General features: G+C 35.6%; 2 protein-coding genes across 3 annotated transcripts; both read right to left on the reverse strand.

Moving 5' to 3' along the window:
* Positions 1-120: 120 nt before the first annotated feature.
* Positions 121-4,785, reverse strand: LOC119997725 (protein disulfide-isomerase-like). The gene is made up of 10 exons (XM_038844905.1): positions 4,533-4,785; positions 3,902-3,932; positions 3,504-3,791; positions 3,221-3,409; positions 2,986-3,111; positions 2,411-2,548; positions 2,207-2,326; positions 1,774-1,891; positions 1,062-1,174; positions 121-477 (listed from the first exon to the last, which is right to left on the reverse strand). Exons 1-10 carry the CDS (start codon positions 4,715-4,717, stop codon positions 256-258), a joined length of 1,530 nt encoding a protein of 509 aa, XP_038700833.1. The 5' UTR covers positions 4,718-4,785; the 3' UTR covers positions 121-255.
* A 2,847-nt stretch (positions 4,786-7,632) lies between these two features.
* On the reverse strand, positions 7,633-13,434 carry LOC119997328 (probable L-ascorbate peroxidase 6, chloroplastic/mitochondrial). 2 transcript variants are annotated; one of them, XM_038844264.1, is made up of 12 exons: positions 13,150-13,434; positions 12,921-13,052; positions 12,024-12,144; positions 11,853-11,953; positions 11,685-11,772; positions 11,014-11,081; positions 10,841-10,927; positions 9,216-9,290; positions 9,028-9,105; positions 8,852-8,956; positions 8,200-8,271; positions 7,633-7,878 (listed from the first exon to the last, which is right to left on the reverse strand). In XM_038844264.1, the coding sequence occupies exons 1-12, from the start codon at positions 13,393-13,395 to the stop codon at positions 7,726-7,728; spliced, it is 1,326 nt and encodes a 441-aa protein (XP_038700192.1). In that variant the 5' UTR covers positions 13,396-13,434; the 3' UTR covers positions 7,633-7,725. The 2 variants fall into 2 exon arrangements, with proteins under 2 accessions (XP_038700192.1, XP_038700193.1); XM_038844265.1 differs by having other exon boundaries at positions 7,636-8,034; positions 13,150-13,432.
* Positions 13,435-19,748: the final 6,314 nt, after the last annotated feature.

Here is a 19,748-nt window from a genome sequence, read left to right on the forward strand (position 1 = left end):
TTCCAATGTTCATCCACGTGCAGCAGAGGGCGAAAAAGTATAAATAAAATTCCGAACCATTTCTCACCACAATCACATTCATCAATCTGCAAATGGTAGATTCCGTAAGCAACGACTAACAAAAAAAAAAAAAAAAACTGGCTCATTACTAATTTTAATGTGACAATGTAACATTATTATTCCACTAGGCCAAGCTAAACAACTCTTAACATCGTTTTTGCCAAAACTGATCTAAGACCGTAAATAGCAACTATATTACAGCTCGTCCTTTCTAGGTTCCTCAGAGGCAGTTTCCTTGATCGGTTCCTCGGCAGCAGCAGTTTTATCCCGGTTCTTCTCAATAAATTCAATGATAGCTTCTTTTGTCCTGTCGCCATCATACTGTGTCAACTTTCCGCTAGCTGACCTGAAGTACACAGTTGGGTAACCTTGGACTTCAAAAGCAGCATCACTTGGGATATCATTTGCAGTGGCATCCTGAAAAGCACCAAAGATGGAAGTGTGCATTAAAACCAAATTCTTCATGAATAAAGATAAGAAAAATGCATCTTCAGCATTGCAGTTTTGTGCGGGATGTAGAAAAAAGGGGGGTTGTTATGGAGGAGGGGGATAAAGGACTGGCAATTGAGAAGAGCAGCAAATACCTTAGCACGAAGAAGAATACCTCATCACTAAGAGTGGAAAATAATTGAGAGCCAGGTAAAAAGAAAACCCCCATCAAATCAATTCTTTACAAGTTAAATCTTTCAACATTATATATCTATACTATTTCCAAATGCACCAGTATCTCAATATAAGTGAATTATGCATCAATGAAAATTCTCAAGTGAGGGATCCCTCGCTTTATTTAAAATAAGGGATCCATCTAACACCATTCATTATGTGTAAGTGTGGTCCCCACACGTGATGGGGCCCACGCGTGAATGGTGTTAGATGGATCCCGCACTTTAAATAAAGTGTGGGATCCCGCACTTAAGAATCCCTCATGCATCAATACCAGAGCACAACTTGAGCTCTATGATTAACAGATTCATTTAAACCAAGACACGAATAAAACGTACCAGCTTTGCAATAACAACAGCAGGATCGCTTTCATATGAGACAGCTACTTCATCCAAAATTGGAGCCAACTGTTTGCAATGTCCACACCACGGAGCATAGAACTCCAGCAGAACTGCAAAATAAAAAATTGTAAATGCAAGGCGCTTTCGCAAACAAATCTAGGACTCCCATAGATAATGTTGTAACTCACAAGTATCAATATTTTCTTGCGAAATAAATTTATTCAACTTACACAAGGAAAATAGAAAGAAAAATCAAAGGATATGCATGCAGAAATATTATTAGTTCTCCAGTTCTTTATATTGATGCCCATTGAATGACACAACACCAACACAGTTGATAGAAACTCCGAGCGAACACCCATACAATAACTCAGACATCTAAAAGGGTCAAAGTTACACCATGATATCAGAGATCAAGAAATGATTGTGGCATTTTTGAAATTAAAAACTACATGGGCCATATTTCAAGGATGCTGAGTTGCTTACCCATCCAACGTTAGTCAAGTTGCATCACATTGAAGGATAGACAAGTAATTTATCTCGCTGTCCCTAGCTATTATCTTCAAAATATTATAGTTCTCTCGTAAGAACAATATTTAAGAAAACATTAATGGCTAATGAGAACTCTGCAGAAATCACACCCCACATTTCAAAGGAACAACACATGCAGACAGAGAACAGAAGTAAAAAGGAGGAAGTAATCACTCACCATTTTTCCCGGATTTGAAGACAATGTCCTGAAGAGTGTCAGCAACCACGACTTTCACAGGCTCATCATTCGTTTCTGGGATAGGTTCTGACTTCTTGTATGGTGAAACATTCCCATCCTGCATATATTTACTAGAATAAAATCTTCCTTCTTTTTTAAAAGTCTACAATGGCAGCCAACTCACCATAATCCTCATGCTTTATCTGGAGTTAGGTGTGGTTTGTATTACCAAAAAAATGCACATACCCCCAGTGAAATGGCAACCATTTATAGATGCAGAGAAGACCTATGTTATCTAAGGGTACATTTTATCTCTGTTCAAACCAAACTATTTACTGAAAGTAAAGTAAAGTAACTCTGAAAACTAAGCAACTTCAACCATCAAACAAAGAAGGAAAATCCCATTGCAATTGCAAAACAGTTAAGTATTTACCTTGTAATCCTTTATCCAAGAAGCAACATGGTCCGGCTCAACATTTGGCTTCAAATACTTCTGACCATCATTAGTCTGAATGATGATGAGAGGCACTTGCTCTTCTTTGAGTCCGAAATACTGTTCATTCAAACAATTAGACTAAATAAGGAAATGTTGCAAAAGGCGACCTAAAGCACACTGGCGGACTGAATAAAAACTGACCTGGAAGGCACCTTGACTGGCCTCAAGATCTCCAACTAAAAAGCTTATGCCCTTCCCTTTGTTTTGCTCAGCAACTTCACGATATTTTGTATTCAAAGCATCAGCAGCTTCATTGGTAAAGTTCATGAATAACATTGCCTGCCAATTAGAAAATCATATTTAGCAGAGTGATATCAAACAAGGGGAATCCTTTCACATACAATCCTCATGTACATTTATTCTAATATTTGTCTATGCTCGTGCATTGCTTTGTATAGCACAGACATAAATGGGCTCTTAACCTTACAGCTTTTGTAAGGGTGTCCCTTAGATTAGCATGCAACGATATTGAAAATCTCGAAGTCAAATTGGACATACAGACAATATATACATGAATAATTTATGGTTCATGCCATCAAGTCCTATTCATTCCCAACAAACAAAGCCATTAAGGGTAATATTACACGAACATTGATTTTAATCACATAAAACAACATATATCACTGCTGCAAAGCAATAAATTAGTGTTGTTCACAGGACCGAATGAATAATTTTTAGTAAACAAAAAAGAGGAGACGACATGCTGGATCATATACCTTCGCATTTGGGCTGTTAAAGAATTTGACAACGAATGGATGATTGTTTGGGTCTTTATCAAAGACAGTGACAGTCGGCACAGTAGTTTCTTCAACAAATTTCTCCAAAGTATCCAGATTAAAATCCTGGGGGCATATAACACTGTTAAGACAGCTCATTTTACACAGTATAATGGAGTTCTTAATACAAAATAATCCAAAAAATAAAATATAAAATATAGTAGAATGTGTGCACCTTAACATCAACAACGAGTTCATCAAATGGCTTGAACAGCCTAATCAAAGGCCCAGCCGCTGAAAAATCACCACTTGGGAGGAGCTTAAGATCTGAAGTATGACCAAACTCATAGTCAGAGCGCAGCTTCTCAGCCAGAGCTGTGTAGTTCTCAAACTCTTCCCCGGCAAACTTTGGGAACACACCAACCTGCAAAAATACATATAGATTGTTCATAACAGCGAAGGTTATTGAAATATATGGTAAACGAAACTTGTTATAAGAAAAACAGTGGATATCTTACAATAACAATGTTCTTGCCGGTAATAAGATTATTCGCATCTTCAGTAGATTTTATCTCAGCAGAAGCTGGACCACTTTGCTTCTTTAAATAGTCAACAATACCATCTGCCTCACGAGGTCCCTTGTATTCCTGAACACTCTTCCCACCATTTCTAAAGATTTTAAGGGTGGGGAAACCCTGGATCTCATGCAGGGTACCAATCTGCCTGTTAGCTTCATCACTAGCATCAATTTTCGCCAGAACAATAGGAGGATCATGACTGCTTAATATTGATGCTGCTTTCTCATACTACAAAAACATAGTAGTATGTCATTAGCCAAATATACAATTTAACTTAACGAACAATTGTCAAATCATTCAAAATTTTCCACATATAAACACTGGAACAAATGAATTACCTCAGGAGCGAGTTTCTTACAGTGGCCACACCTGTAATGGACAAGGTTGGAAACAAGATTAGCCATGTGAGAAAGATCAACACTTTTAGGTCGGCATTACAGTACTATAAAAAAAACAACAAAAAAGAGATGAATACTCAGCATTATTTTACAAATATTGATCTCATGATGAAACTGCAGTCATGCAGGCATCATAGTGTTGCTAGCAGCTATGACTAAGAACTATATAGAATATTCCTGGAAATATTTGGTTTATATCTCGAATTTCAAAACATGTAGTCTCACAAGTAAGAACAAAAAATATATGCCCCTGCAAGGGCTTAGGGCTTCTGAAGCTCAAAGATCCAGAATATTTCGAGGTGAAAATAAATAATTAAAATTATTTAATTTGAGAACAAAACGTAATCAGCGGGGAAAATTGGGGAAAAAAAACCATAACCATTTATGAAAACAAAATTAAAGGACACATTCAACGGTGAAGTCAACAAAAACAAGATAGCTTAAATCCAGATCCTAGATCCCAATTCAACACATCAATTCATAAAGTAAACACACACTTTCATATACATAGATACATGAAACAAAAGTCACAGAAACCATAATCAAGACAAAAAAAATCAACCAATCATACCATGGAGCGTAGAATTCGACGACGACAAAATCGTGCTTGCCAACAACATCATCGAAGTTGGAGTGATCCAACGTCACCACATGCTCCTTCGATTCAGCCTCTGATTCAGCCTCTTCGGCATAGATCGACGAAGCGATTAAAGCGAAAACAAAGACAGAGAACCAAATCGAAACCCTAGGCCCCATAATCGCAGATGTGAGTGATAGTGTCAGTCAGTCTATGACGGTGGGTTTGGGGTTTATAAGGAGATCGATCTGTGACCGGATACAAAACGAGACAAATATGGTTCTAGAACGTGACGACACGTTGAGATATGCCACACATTTCACTCTCTAGGGTAGGTAATACATTGGTACTCGCTCTACGACTGGTTGATGTCCACGTGGATAGATTTGATTGGAGATATAGCGTCATAGTATGCTGTTATAGGAGGTCTTAATCACACAAGGAAATATGAATCTAGAAATATATGGAAATAAATTAATTTTAATATTGTGTACCATTAAAAAAATATTGAAGGCCGTGGACTAAGATTGCTAGTACGCATTGAAAATTAGAAACGGTTGGTGACTTGGTGGAGTATGAATATGGAAAAAAGTGGCAAAGTTTGGATCGAGAACTTTTTTTTTTCCTTTAATGTAAGGGAGAGGATGTGAAGAGTCGAACTCAATATTTCCATGAAATATCATATATGAGTTATTCGTGGATCGAGAATTCTCTATTATGAAAACAATTATTTTTAATAAATTATGAGATTATATTATAAATTGTTTGGAGGGAGCCTAACCCGAATCTTATACCCTGTGCGAATATAACAAGTGTTTCACACAAAAAATCAGGTTATTCTCCAGGCAAACGACAATATTTGGAGTGGCTGGGGTCTGATGTAAAGTTTTTACAGCAGACCCCATAATAAATGCATCACACACTGATACAATTTTTTATAAATTTCAAAAAAAATAACGATTATATTTTGATCGGGATTACGAGTTTAATGATATATTTTTTGTTCAAACAAAAATCAAATTGAACATCAAAAGGAAATGAAAATTTTGGACCGTTGAACATAAACATGAAACATTCAACATTTGTTTTGACATGAATTTGATTTTTGTTTGAGACAAAAAATATATTGTTGAACTTGTAATCCCGATCAAAATACAATTATGATTTTTTTAAAATTTATGAAAAATTATTAAAAGATGAAAATACATTTACAGCGTGATCCGCTGTAAAAACTTTACAGCGGACCCCGGCTTCCCCAATATTTGCACCCACCAACACCAATTACATATTTAACGGTGTAAAAGGTTTCAATAAAATCTCATTGGTCAACTCTTTCAAAGTCAACGATTTTTTATATTAGAATTTCGGTTTATAGAAAAGTAGAATATTTTCAAAATATTATGGTTTTTAAGGTTTTTTCCCTTCAAAATCATGTGCATTCATTCAATGTTATATAACTAGTATTTAAGGCAAAATGAACTGCTGCTAAGTTTTCCTTTCAACATTTTCAATAGATTATTAAGTGCCCCTAACATAAAATGAATGAGAAATAATGATACTATTAAACGTGAGAATTTATTTCCTCGAAGTGGTAGAAGAAATACTATAAATCTTTTTGTATTAATTAACCTTGATTTGTACCTAACTTTAGCCCGTTTGTTCTTGGGTCCAATGTTGAGGATCAAGAAAAACATTGTAATAATCACTACCTTCATATCCCCACAATAGCTTGCAAATCATGCATAGAAAATCACATACTAATTTTATGTATGGGTCAAGTAAGAATTAAACTCACGATTTTCTGAGAAGACTCACTCAACCTTAATCTGGAGTTGATTCCTCGAACTCCTAAGACAAACAACGCGGCACGTATGATAAAAGATTGCTCATGCTAAAACATGGTCATCATTTTGTGTGAATATCGAGGACAGGACGGATCTTGTTATGTGCGTGTTAGACACACGTACCTAAGTTTGATTTCGTGCTTGAGAGTATATTTACAAATGAATTGGGACATGTATCAAGATGGTCTTTGGACTCTACCATGCAAGGTGAGCCAACCCATGGGTTGATTCGTCACCAAAAAAAAAATCCAAATACAATTACCATACACCGATTTTTTTTTTCTTTTTACTTTTTAGTAAAAAATTACTCTAAATGTTTCAGCTTTTAGAGTAGAGATGGGAAGCTTGTAACACCTGATAATTGATATAGAGAACATCGACATAGCAGCTATTTCAAATGCCAAGTAAATCCAGCATTCAGAGTCCACAGAGCAGTAATGCACCAACAAGATATGTATGCAGTGCAAGGTACCGAAACTGAATAACAAGCAGAAATGGATGTAGGCAGGCACACAAATACGCTCTATAACAGATTAGAGACTAAAAAAAGACAACTCCCAATATATGAGAAATCAGCAATTTAGTCCTAGCAGAAACACAAACTACAGAGGTTCTGCACCTGTCGTGGGGTCTAAAATAAGCTTCATACCACAAGAATAGATGTAAGAGATTCGTCGGAAGCTGAGCCTACCTTTTCGAAAGATAGAACATTCACCTCTGTTGGTATCTTTTCTCGTTACCAGAAGACCAGAAAGTCCTCCTTCAGCATGTGATTTTCTAAACCTGAACTGCGTGAATATTATCCTTGACAAACCTATGTTCCGTCTATAAACACCAGCATAACGGTCAGGTATTTTATAAAAGAACATTACAAGGCATCACACGCTTAATTAAAACATCGCATCTTCTAAATGCCACAATTGTCATCAAAACTGCGAAAATGCCGTGTCAAAACATCGTATAAAACTAAAAAACTAAATCAAAAACTGCAATCTGCAAAGGGCTGTAATTAGCTCAAGAGAAAGGCAAACTCCGCATACGGGTTGCCAGTTGAATGTAAACTTAGTACTTGATGACTTAAGGTCCCTACTGACCCACCAGAATATTCAATTGATGTCATTGACCCCAAAGTCACTAAACAGCAATTAACTGCTTAACACCCTTACCCTCACTCTGTCACCCAACTCAAAATCCCAGGAAAAAAATAAAGCTTAAAGAGATGTGTGTGTGTGTGTGTGTGTGTATATATATGCAGGAGTAAAAGTATTTCTCAAGCCAAAATATCGTTAAACAAAATGGCAAACAATGATGCTATCTTTATAACCACGCTACAAAAATCCAGGCTAATTCATAACAAGAGATGACAAAAATGCCAATGCAGCAATCAAAATCATGATATTTAGGAAATAGTTAGACTGCAGAGGCTTATCCGGGCTTCCACCAACTGCTTCATATTCTGCCCGTATTTTCTGCTTCATGGTGTCTGACAGCTCTCTCTGCAATTCAAATAGGCAACATTGTTTGAATTTTATTGCTTTCTCCTTCATTAGACTTCCAAGTTTTAGATGTGTGTATACAAGGATTTGAAAATAGCTTGAACTCGTGTTAATAAAAGATACGGCACAAGAAAACAAGATACTTGTTTCTTAATCCTGCAGCAAATCATGAAAATAAAGAAGATGAGCAATTTGTAGACAGGCGTGGTTTCCCAAGAAGGGCCTTTCATGCAAAAAAAGAAAAAGAAAAAGAAGCAAGCAAGTACTTTCAAGCAATTATTGGGTAAAAGAAGATAATGAAAAGTTCTATTTGATTACAACCTTCCCAGAGGAGTACTTTGCAGCCACAAACTTCTCCGGTACAGCTTGTTTTGGACCATCTAGGAAAATACCCTGCTAGACAATAAACAGATTTTCAGGTAATTTCAACTCTTTTTCATGACTATTTAAAATTCAAACGGATCATTAAAATCCTTAAGAATTTGAGTGAAAATTGAAAGACTACGTTGAATATTACATTTCCAGTGTTAATCATTTTGGTCCATTAATTGCCAAATCATATAGGTATTTGTAAGCCTAAATTGACAAGTAGAAATCGTACAAAGTAATTGTCCTGACAATGGCAATAAAGACTGAAAAGTTATCGGGAGTCTCTAGGCCGCAAAATATACCCAATGATGTTTTATGTCATCAAAAGAGACTTTTGACATCTAGGAAACGTTTCGAATCTGCCACATATGGCCTCAAATTTTGTGTGGCAAAACTTGGTGTTATGCAAACTTAATGAAAGGTCATAACCCACTATGTTTTTCAAATTTTAAAGTACAATTGTTAACATACTTACCATTGAGTAAAGTCAATTGAATTGTAATAGCTTAAGTTGGCGATAGTAGTAATCAAGATTTAGAAAGTTTAAATTGGATTAAACCACAGCGCAGTGAATAAAGAGTTCAAAACACAATTGCTTTTGTACCTCTGGAGGATCAAATTTAGCCCCAAGGTTACTGAGCTTGGCATGGGCTTCAGCATAATCCTTGAAAAAGGCCTCCTGATCTTCAGCATATTTCTCAGCATATACCTGAAATTTATGATGTTCAGCCAAAAAGCATTTTCCCATAATTCTTGGCCATAAGTGCCATCTCTTTTTACCTTGAAAGAAGGATCTTCAAAGAGAACAGCATCAGTTGGCAGCACAAGTAGATTTTCATCCTTTCTTTCTTTGATATCCTGCACAGATCTCACCATTAAAGGGGAATCTCTCAAAATCCTCATCCTGACCAGAAAGAGGAAGCAACAAAGAAATCTGAATCCAGATACCCAAAGCTATGCATTCGAACCTTGAAGTAGGAATTATCAAATTTCAGCCATTGCACTGTCCATGACTGTCCCCCTGGTGCTCCAGGACCGTCTTTCTGCAATCCAACAAATACCATTCAGATTCTTAAAGAAGTAATTAGCTACTATGTTACAAGGCAGATACCTCTAAGCAACCTAGTTTACAGAAAAGTGATGACACAAAAAAAAAAATAAAAATCATAAGCTACAAAAGGACAACAAGATCAAAGAATTATAGCGGATCAAAGTTATTAAAGAAATGATAATGATTTGATTCTCAAACTGTCACATTTATGTCAATAAGGCAATCATCGAACAATTATTCATCATCATTTGCATGGTGTCTAAGAAGCTAGAGCCTACAAAGACTTCTGCAAAGCATAATAAAAGAACAAGAAGAAAAATTTTGTAACAAAAACAAGAAAAAGAATGTAATAGTTTGTTTCCATGTCCTCTGTATAATGGGACATGATCTGCGTTTTTTGCCAAATAGTTTAAAAAAAAAACACCAATTATCTTATTGAAAATTTTAAAGCAACAAAGGATAGCCTCAATAGACAGTGTCAACAAAAACATATGCTTTCATGATCTTACTACTGCAACCACTTCTATTGCTAAGAAGGTAGCATAAAAGGAAAAAGAGGGACAATGGCAAAAGCAGTTAGTTACAAGGCACAAAATTAATAGGTAGTTAAGAAATCTCGCCAGTGCCATTAGTATGATTCAAGTAATATTTTTCAACCTTCTCTCTGGTTTCATGGACCATCGAGAGATTATCTTTGAGAACATTAAAATATCCATCATCAGGATTTTGTACGCATGTTAAATTATGATTACAAAGAAGTCGCCTCACAAAAGAATTCCTGGAACAGAAGTGATCCAGATTTTTAGCAGTTCACATACCAGCCACAAATCCACTTCCGGCATCCCACTCAAGCATCCCATTTCACAGAGGAGTGAAAGCAATAGCTCTAAAGACTTTAATGTTAAGTACCCAAAGTTCTCATTGTCACCAAATGTAACATAAACACAGGAAAAGGTCCATCTCACGCTCAAGTAAAGAGTTGACTGGTATTTTATCGACTGCCGGAAAATATGAGATATGCAAACCAGACCACTGACAGCCCAAAAGATATGAACATGAATAATAGTATATGAACAATAATCCCAAATAACCACTCAAGCAAGAAAGAACAGTTGAGCAAAAACAAAGGTCTGTCAGTAAAATTAACAGAATCAGTTCAATTATGGCAGTCCAAAATGTTAATTAAGTTTAACTACCCAAATAATTATGATGATGATGATGCATCTACTGTTGCAGCCCATCAAATGCAATGATGAATACTGATGCAAATCATATGGAAGGTTCAGCTAGTATCAATCTACGGCATGTTAAGGAAAGAAGAATTTATTGGGTTGGGGGCATTGTAGTTTCAAAATCTGTAATAAAAGGGTAGGAATATCCTTTGCATCTCCTTCAACAAAATGGATGATTTATCCCTTGTCACTAATTTTTTCAGAAGAATCTTCAATTCCAGATGCAGAAAATGCTATGGAAAGATTCCGAATTATGTAACTCTTAACAGATACTTTTTCTGCATGCAGTTTAAAGCTGTTGGTTCAATACCGTGTACTTTGTCTCAGGTTTTCCCCAGCCACTCCGTTCAGGTCTAGACCTTCCGAGCGTATGTGCACCTGATAATGCAACTACCTCCTGCGGATCAAATAGCAATGCCCTGAACATCACACACATATTTAATTGAGGTAAAATAACAAGCTTTCAGTACAAGGCATGGTTACTTTGTCATTCAGTCCCATTCTATAGAAAACCTCCCGTAAGTGATCGGCTGGTGAAGGGGGCCCAGCAGCTGAAGAAGACATGAAAACTTCAAAATCAGTCGCCAAACTTGAAGCAAAAGCTGGACTACGAGCAGCGTTGAGTTACCAAAGGGGAAAATAGAACACAGCAAAATCTAAACCAACTTACATAAATTAATATGAAAACAATACTACCCAAATGATTAATCAATCATTGGAGTGAACAAAAACTTGAATCTCTAGATATTAGAAGCCCACTTCTACTAATTCTATTGTTTGGTCTTAGCCATTATTGACCATAATTCTTGACATATTGTCATACAGTATAAAGCACCTAGACTACTCTTAAGCTATCCAAGCTTGAGGCCAAGTACTCAAGGTAATCCCCATAGCCAGAAAGATGTGACGAGTTAATCAATCCGAAGCCCACAATTGGAGAGCCAAACACTTGGTATGCTGATGTATACAGTTCATATCAAATTGATGCTATATTAAAGGTCAGTATCTATTCATGGCATTGGCATCACATTTTAGATTAATGATTCTATTAATAGTAATCATGCAGCAACATGGTACTGAATTCATGTAAATAAGGCTTTCAGAAAAGATACACTTAGCCAAGAATATATGCAACCCAGATGTAATGCAGTTACCAGGAAGCCTCCCCTCTTCAGGGCACTGCTCAGGTACTGTCACGTCCACCCTTCCATACTTCATTGGAATCTTGGGGCCTCCAGCTTCCTGAAATTACATGTCAGTAAATACATTTGATAATCAATCACAACAATTAATAATACTTGCAGAGTAAAGAGTTCAAAGACCTCGATAGCAGTTGCACTAGCCAATTGGAATAAGTCAGCATAGGTCACATCAGAATACTTGTCTTTAATAGGTTGGATAACTTTCAACGCATTGACAAGACCTGCAGTGCCAATATATGAGGAAACAGTGCTATCAACCCAGATAAACCACAAACAATGTCAAATCATTACCAGCATTGGCTCCGTGCTTAAGCTCAACTTCAAATCTGAGACTTCCATTAGCTCCACCCCTCTGTGGCCACTCTTCAATGTTCTTGTTGTAAGTACCAGCATCATGCCATCCTAAGCGAACCTATTATGACATATTACATAAGGTACATGAGGAGGGTCCCTCTCAATTGTCTCAAATCTTATAATTCCATTTGATTTTCATTGTTTTTGAATGCAACTCCACTTAATTGTAATTGTCATTGGGAATAATGTACGGTATAGTTACATAGTTAAAACAAAATTATATAGTCTTCAAAATGAGCACCTGGCAATCCTGTATAGCCACATAGTCATGGAAGACAGAGATGTTCAATTGCATATCATGTCACAGGAGGTATTTGACAAAAGAAGCACAAATGTAGACATTCCAATTCAACAAGCTGACGAATGAACCTAATTTGTGAACCTTTTTCATCCTCTCTTCTAGCATAAGCTTCCAATACAAGTGGCCCTAATATTGTCAATGCTTAAACAGAGTACACTAGTTTGAAACATGCTTATATGGAAAAACTTCGCATTAAACAAGACATATCTAACGCAACTCTTTTTGTTTCTTTTTCTTTTTTCAGTGTTTCTATCTTCATCATTTGTTGGGCGAAAGAGGCATGAACATTTAGATGTCAGTTTAGCTATTAACTTATGAACAAACAAAATAATAGGAACAGAATCATATCAATAACTCTTTCACTTCAGTTTTTTACTTTTACAATAAACAAACTTACACAATTAAGCGGCGAAATTGGACATACATACTACATTCTTCCTTTCCAAATTTGAAAATCAATATCGAAAAACATTAAGCAGCGTTGTACTTAGTTGCACTTTGTAAAACCTGCAATTGAATTCAAAATTACAAACCAGAATCGGATGGCAAAATTGAGTCTTCAGAATCTCCTTGATATCGTCCTTTGCACTCTTCAACTGTTCAAGATCCAAGGCTGCTGCCACAGTGCCAAAACCTCTACTCGAAACATTAACCATCGATCTCCTCTAAAACCACACATTAAACCAAAACTTAGATAATTCCACACAAAGCATAAACGCACGTCCACACAAACAGAAACAGAGAAAGAAATCCAAAGGACACCTGACTGTTGAGACTTAAATGGGAGATGAAAGGAGAGAAACGGAAGCATTTGGCAGAGGAGAGAGGACATGACGGTGAGGAAAGAGAGAGTGAAGAGCGGGAAGCGGAGGAGAGGGAGAGAGAAAAGCGTGCTCTGGAGGCGACGGGAAGGATGCGATTAGCGGCGGCACCACTGAGCGAGGAAGCCATGGTTGGTGAGTTAGGGGATTGAGCTTGTAGAAGCGTCAGTGACAGACGATCTGCCATTTGGAACTGAAATCGGATCACTCTTTATTCGTTGCCTCTGCTTTAAAAAGGTACGCACGGAGCACACGCGCAATGGTTAATGGAGTCGGGGGTTATATTCGTAAATTGGTTGTTGTCTCTAGCCTGTCCAGTCTTTATTTGGCTAACGTTTGGAAATTGGAAAAGCCAATAATTTATTTTAATCTTAGTTTCAGTTAGGTGAGGTCAAATTTAGAAAAATTTTGCTCCCAAATTGAAGCAAAGTCAAAATAAATGTTCTCGGTCCCAAACAAGGAATCTACTTTTATGATCGTGTTCACATCAACGCTCACATTCTCTTTTTTTTTCCCAGAAGATGAGATCGAGGTTTAGCCCAATACAATACACTTTGAGGTGTTTGACGCGATTACATACTTGAAAAATGTCTTCAACGGATTGGAAATAGATTCATGCTTATAAATCATATCATTTTAGCTCTCCAAATGATATAATAGATTTTATGTCTTAACCGTTTAATTCGGAATTTTATTTTGTATATCGGATAATCCGCGTGCTTAGCTAAATATTTGACCATTACCTATTTCTAGAAAGCATTTGAATTTATTTTTTTTTACAAAGCAAAATTTTGAGGCATTCTTAAAACATGGGCTTATGCAATAGCTTTGTTACTTGAAGGCCTAGGCCTGCTTGGAAATTTCTTGGGCTGCCGGGCCCAATAATAAATTTTGCCAGCTTAAACAACACTATGGGCTTCTTAATCGGGCTTGGACAAAATTTGAGATTTGGAGAATAAAAATAGAGAAGAAAAACCATACGGCCCCTTAGAATTTCTCAATCTAGGTACCTAAATATGGTAAAACTTCACCATCGATCGCTCTAAGCCTCTAAGGCTAATGTTTTTGATAATTGGAATGCGTGTTGACATTTTTAAATTGTTTTGAATTGTTTCATCTACTATAGTATTGTACTATTAGTAGTTGTGTGTGTTTAAAAGATGATGGTTCATCTACTAATTGGAATGCTTGTTGACATTTTTAAATTGTTTCGAATGGTTTCATCTACTATAGTATTGTACTAGTAGTAGTTGTGTGCGTTTAAAAGATGATGATCCATCTACTACGTTGGTCTCTCATTGGGCTATTGAAAATCTAGTTGAAGAGACACGTAGCAAATCGAATTGGCTCAAGAACTGGTCTCTTTCAAAGATTAGCAAGCATTAGAATGTTTGGACATATGTTCTTGCCAAATGAGTCGCTGCCTCGAGATTTTCAGGTAGCATTCTCTGTATTTGATTTTTGGAGGTTTTCTATTGATTGGATAGTGGATGTGATCCCGGATGATTGCTTTGGTCTATCCTCGGTGTAGTTTTGTCATAAAAAAAAGATGTATATGATCCTTTTGTCCTCCCAACATCTTGTTTGAATTAGTGGTCTTTCACCTCCATATCTCCACCTAGATTTGCACACAATTGAAGTCAAATTCTCAAGAAAACAATGAATGATGAAAAATAAATTTGATTATCAATTTCAGAGGAAAAAAAAAGTGTTGGGTGTGGAGTCTTCTTTTATGGTAGGACACCTACTTTGTTGTGATCGTGATTACAATGCAAACAACTATCTTGAATCATGGCCGTCAAAACTCAATCGGACCGTTGATTATCACTTACAAGTTGTGTATACATTCTCTGCAGACAACAAACGCGGGTTTTGTTGTACCGGTTCGGCAGATCTCTTAACGGAAATACCTAACCTGACGAAAAAAATAGTAGACCCGTTTATTGATACACCCAGCGTCACTGGAGAACAGCACACGTGTGTCAAGAAATCGTGACGTTTAAGGAAGTAAATGTAAATGCACGTTTTCGAAGGACAATTTTCATACGTGAATGTCTTATACCTTCTTGGCCACGAATTCATGGGCTGGCTGGGACCTGTTCTAAATTTAATAGGTCTCGTTGTAAACGATATGTTTTTTGTCCAAAACAAAAATCAAATTAAACATCCTAATGTCTATTTTATGATGAATTTGATTTTTATTTGGAACAAAAAAAATACCGTTAGACTCATAAACACGATCAAAACTCATTTATAATTTTATTTTATTTTATTTTATAAAATTTTTTAAATAGTTCATATTTATTAAAGTGGGATTTATTGTAAAATAAATTATAACAGACCCCCGACACATGAATTCATTACCACTTGTTTTGTACGCCACAAGCTTGTTTTGAGGGAAATTTATATTTTGAGTTTGTCTAAAAACACAAAGAAAAATTATTGTGATTGGTTTCCGTTGTTTTTCAACATGCATCTTTAGTGTTTTAAGCTTATTGTCATCAGACTCTTAAACCATGAAAAAAGTTGTTTTACTTATCATACAAGTTTATCCTTTCAATATTCGATATGGACTTAAACTTGACATGTCAAGCACTCAAGCTCAAGCGTATAGTTGAATCAAAACTCAGTGTATGATCATTAAGATATTGTTCTTATTGGAAATCGAACTCAGAAATTCTTGATCCGTTCGATTTGGCCTCATTGAGATTCATCACTAGGCTATCAACCAGTGTTTGTCAAAAATCAAAATAGGGAAACTATAAAACAAAAAATACACGCAAAAAAAAAACCTCTCAACTCTCATCTCATCTTCAAAATCGATTGGGGAGGAGGAGAAATCTGACTCTCCTCCTCCTCCTCCCCACCTCTTCCTCCTCTTCCCATGGGTTTGAAATGTCCCTTCTCAATATATATCAGTTTGACTTTTTAATGATTTTGTGTTAAATAAGGATTTGTAGGGTTTCTCTTCTCTGGCTACAGATCTCCTTCATCCCTTGTGGATCTTCGATCATTGACATTTCTAGTGTGTTCCGGCGATATATATTTGATTTTTATAATGATGAGATTTTTAAATCTGAGGGAGATCGGTCTCTTTTGTTGAAGGGGAAGCGAGATTCTTACGGTAGATTTAAGTTGTATTCTATGTGTTGGTTTTTATGTTCAATCTTCGTTACCCGGTGGAGTACGACATCATTTGGTGATGTCCAGTGTAATGCGGTGTCGTTAGGGAGTGTCCGACGATGGTCATTTTTGTGTTTTTTTTTTAATTTTTTCTTTTTTTTTTAATCCTCTTGATTGTATTCCATCTTTATAGTGGTTCGAGTGCCTACGAGCCTCAATTACCTTATTTATTCGATAATTTAATACAATCATATCTATGATCTTTTAAAAAAAATACAAAATGATTTTGCAAACCAAACATCACCTTAGATTTCTTAGTGAAGGGAGAAGGTATTATGGATAATTATGGCATGTCGTTTCAATTGGCTTTTCTGTTTGTGGTGAGGCATGACAACCCATGATATGATCTTTATCTTATTGACTTTATTTTGGTTGAAAATTAATTTAGTTGGATTTAATTATTGAAGGTGATGCATTAGACAATCAATGTCAAGCACTCTTATATGATTGGTTTTCCTTGTTTTTTTTCCAATCACTCTCCTTTCTTTGTGCCTAAGAAATGACATATGGTTGGTTACTTACTTATTACTAACACAAGTTGTTGGGGTCATATTTTTGTTTCTCATTGTTGGACAATTTAAATATCTACCCACAAAATATTAGAGCTTAATTCATTTACAATCAAATCCGAATTTTTTATAAAATAATCCGAATGTTTTTTTATTTTTATTTTTATCTATGAGTGTGAAGGAAAATATTGAAGGTACGCACACGTTGAGTTGAGGAGGTTATTCCTTCATATAAGATGATGAGGGTAAGACAGTTCCAATCGATGTCCTGGACAGTTCCAACTGCTCTAATATCGAAAGATGTAGTAGTTCGGACAACAGTTATTCCTGGAGGTTATCAAGAGATGCAAATCACTGCACCCAACTTGCATAATCCCATCTAGCCTCCGACGCATTATAAATACATGTATCATTCAGACATTTGGTAGATACTGACTCACTTCATGAATAAAATATCCGACATCCCGTGGACTAGGCAAGTTGTCAAACCATGTATACATCCTTGCGTCTTTGTTATTATTTTATAATTTCTTTCTACATTGATTTTACTTTCGATGTAAAAATTGCATCGCCAATGAGAATCATATTTTATTATACATAGGGTTTGCCAAAGTACTTATAAAAACTAAAATAATAATATCACAAATTATATATATACAAAATTATTGGACGTTTTCCCTTATTATGGTGGATTGTCCTGTATCAAACATCCCAAACTATCCTAGTTAGCTTCATGAATTGATCGCTGGATACAGACTGCAATCTTTATTCATTTTATTAGCTGGTTTGTCGATGATTAATGTGAAGTCTTTCAACTATGCAAACAAGTAATCTCAAATGGAAAAAAAAATATATCAATTATTGTTTCAAATATTATAATTTAGAAATATATGAATGATATCGTTGTCAATATCATTTGGCCCACCAAAGAATAATAAAACAAAAGGCTTAGGAATTATGGTCATCAACTATTGGCACTTACCAAAAAAAAAAAAAAGTCATCAACTATTGGCCTACCACATAAGATAAACAATCTAGAAAAACACCTACCTTGATTCCTATTTTTCCCGACGCCAAAAATTGGGCAATTATAAATTAAATTAGTGGTAATTCTAAAGGCAATCTCTTACAATTCTTTGCCTCTATTTTGATTTTTTTGTTTGGTTTGATATGGACATTATATAATGTATCAATAGTATCAAATTTTAATAGATAGGGAAAAAAATAATTTTCGAGTATGATATGTTTGTTGCGGTCTTTTATACCCTTATTTTCAATTCACACTCAAATTATTGTTGCGGTTTCCATGTAAGTCAAATATCGATTGTGGCTAAAGAGAAAATGTTATATTTAGTCAGCATGACACGTGGCACTGAGAGAAAAGACCTTGCAAGAAAATATTTTCCATTATAAAGGAAATTCGATAAGACAAAACAAATGTTTAGGAAAAGGGTGAGCAAGCAATGAAGTATATTTTGGGGATTGTATTGCAACTCCAATGAGTCTCAACATCCAAAAGAGATCTCACAAGTATGAAAGAAAATTCGATGGAATCCCAATGTCCACATTATCTCACAAGTAAGACAGAGAATTCGCTGGAATCCCAATGACCATAGGTCAAGTGCTATAAAAGAACACTTTGGCTCACCCTAAGTAGGCGCTCAAATATAAAAAGGAAATATTCTTGAATCATTATATATGGTTAAAATTACTGACTTGAGCGTCGGAATACCACTGAGCCGCCCTTCCTCAAACGCTTATTTGTTCGTCCAGGTTCGGGGATTTTAACGTCACTATCTGGATCCCAGATACTTATATGTAGGTCGGTAAGATTTTTGCATCCACGTCGATTAATATTTTTTTTTCATGTTTACCTATTAAAAGAAGCTATTCCAAATACATAGATTGTATCTTCTATAAAAAAAAATACATATATTGTATTAAAATTATATATGGTAAATATAAAAAAAAACTATTTTTTTTCCATAAAACTCAGAGAGGCCAACAACCACACGTCGACACCTAAAACCTCCCCAAATTATCCCTTACCTCACCGGCCCACCACATAGGAATAGAAACCAAGTGATTCCAAGGTTGTTTTGTTTTTTTTAATTTATGATTTATATCATTTTCTAGCTTATTCCAATCTAATGGATAAGATATCGACATGACAATATATTTTTAAAATAATATTCAATCCCGCCCCACCATCATATCTTTTTCCCAGTTTTTCCACAAGCGTGCAAACGTTAAGGTTTACGCTCATCACACGAACAAAAAGTGTCTATTCAAGATATTTCAAACGCAAAAACTAGGTACTCCAAAACTTATGCTTAATCCCCTGTTTGGATTATTTTTTCTTTTTTTTTTTTGAGTTAAGCAGAAGGGTTGACGAGTATATAAGAATTATACCTTGGCCCTTTATTTGAATGAGAGAAGGAGGGTTAAGGAAGGTATTGAGGGCACAAAGTCGTGCAAGTTCTATGTATTCACAGAAATTGACAAACTCAAAACAAATGATATTATGGACGTGAGTATGCTATTTGTAAGTCCCACATCCATTGACAATGCCAAGAGATGCGGGTTTATAAGAGTGAGCCCCCTCACATGTATAAGGCTTTTTCCCTAATTAAATGGGTTGGGTTCACTCTTATAAACCCATATCTCTTGGCATTGTTAATCGATGTGGGACTTACAATTAGTCATAACATATGATGATAGAGAAATTCCCTCTCTATTATTATTTATCTTTTTTTTTTCTCTAAATTTTCAAGTTGAAAATTTGTGAAGTGAGAGAAAATATTGAATTTTATTTTTATTTTTATATTTATCCTTTTCAATATTTTTG

Source organism: Tripterygium wilfordii, chromosome 4 (genome assembly GCF_013401445.1).
Source record: "Tripterygium wilfordii isolate XIE 37 chromosome 4, ASM1340144v1, whole genome shotgun sequence".
Classification (NCBI taxonomy): domain Eukaryota; kingdom Viridiplantae; phylum Streptophyta; class Magnoliopsida; order Celastrales; family Celastraceae; genus Tripterygium; species Tripterygium wilfordii.

What these genes read in the sequence shown, in the direction of transcription:
- LOC119997725 (XM_038844905.1), bottom strand. Translation starts at nt 4,717, where the DNA reads ATGGGGCCTAGGGTTTCGATTTGGTTCTCTGTCTTTGTTTTCGCTTTA. An exon ending in GTAAGAAACTCGCTCCTGAG is followed by an intron (nt 3,792 to 3,901) that starts GTAATTCATTTG and finishes ATGTTTTTGTAG; the next exon opens with TATGAGAAAGCAGCATCAAT. An exon ending in CTTGGATAAAGGATTACAAG is followed by an intron (nt 1,892 to 2,206) that starts GTAAATACTTAA and finishes AAATATATGCAG; the next exon opens with GATGGGAATGTTTCACCATA.
- LOC119997328 (XM_038844264.1), bottom strand. Translation starts at nt 13,395, where the DNA reads ATGGCAGATCGTCTGTCACTGACGCTTCTACAAGCTCAATCCCCTAAC. An exon ending in TAAGCACGGAGCCAATGCTG is followed by an intron (nt 11,954 to 12,023) that starts GTAATGATTTGA and finishes TTGGCACTGCAG; the next exon opens with GTCTTGTCAATGCGTTGAAA. An exon ending in TGAAGAGGGGAGGCTTCCTG is followed by an intron (nt 11,082 to 11,684) that starts GTAACTGCATTA and finishes TGTCTTCTTCAG; the next exon opens with CTGCTGGGCCCCCTTCACCA.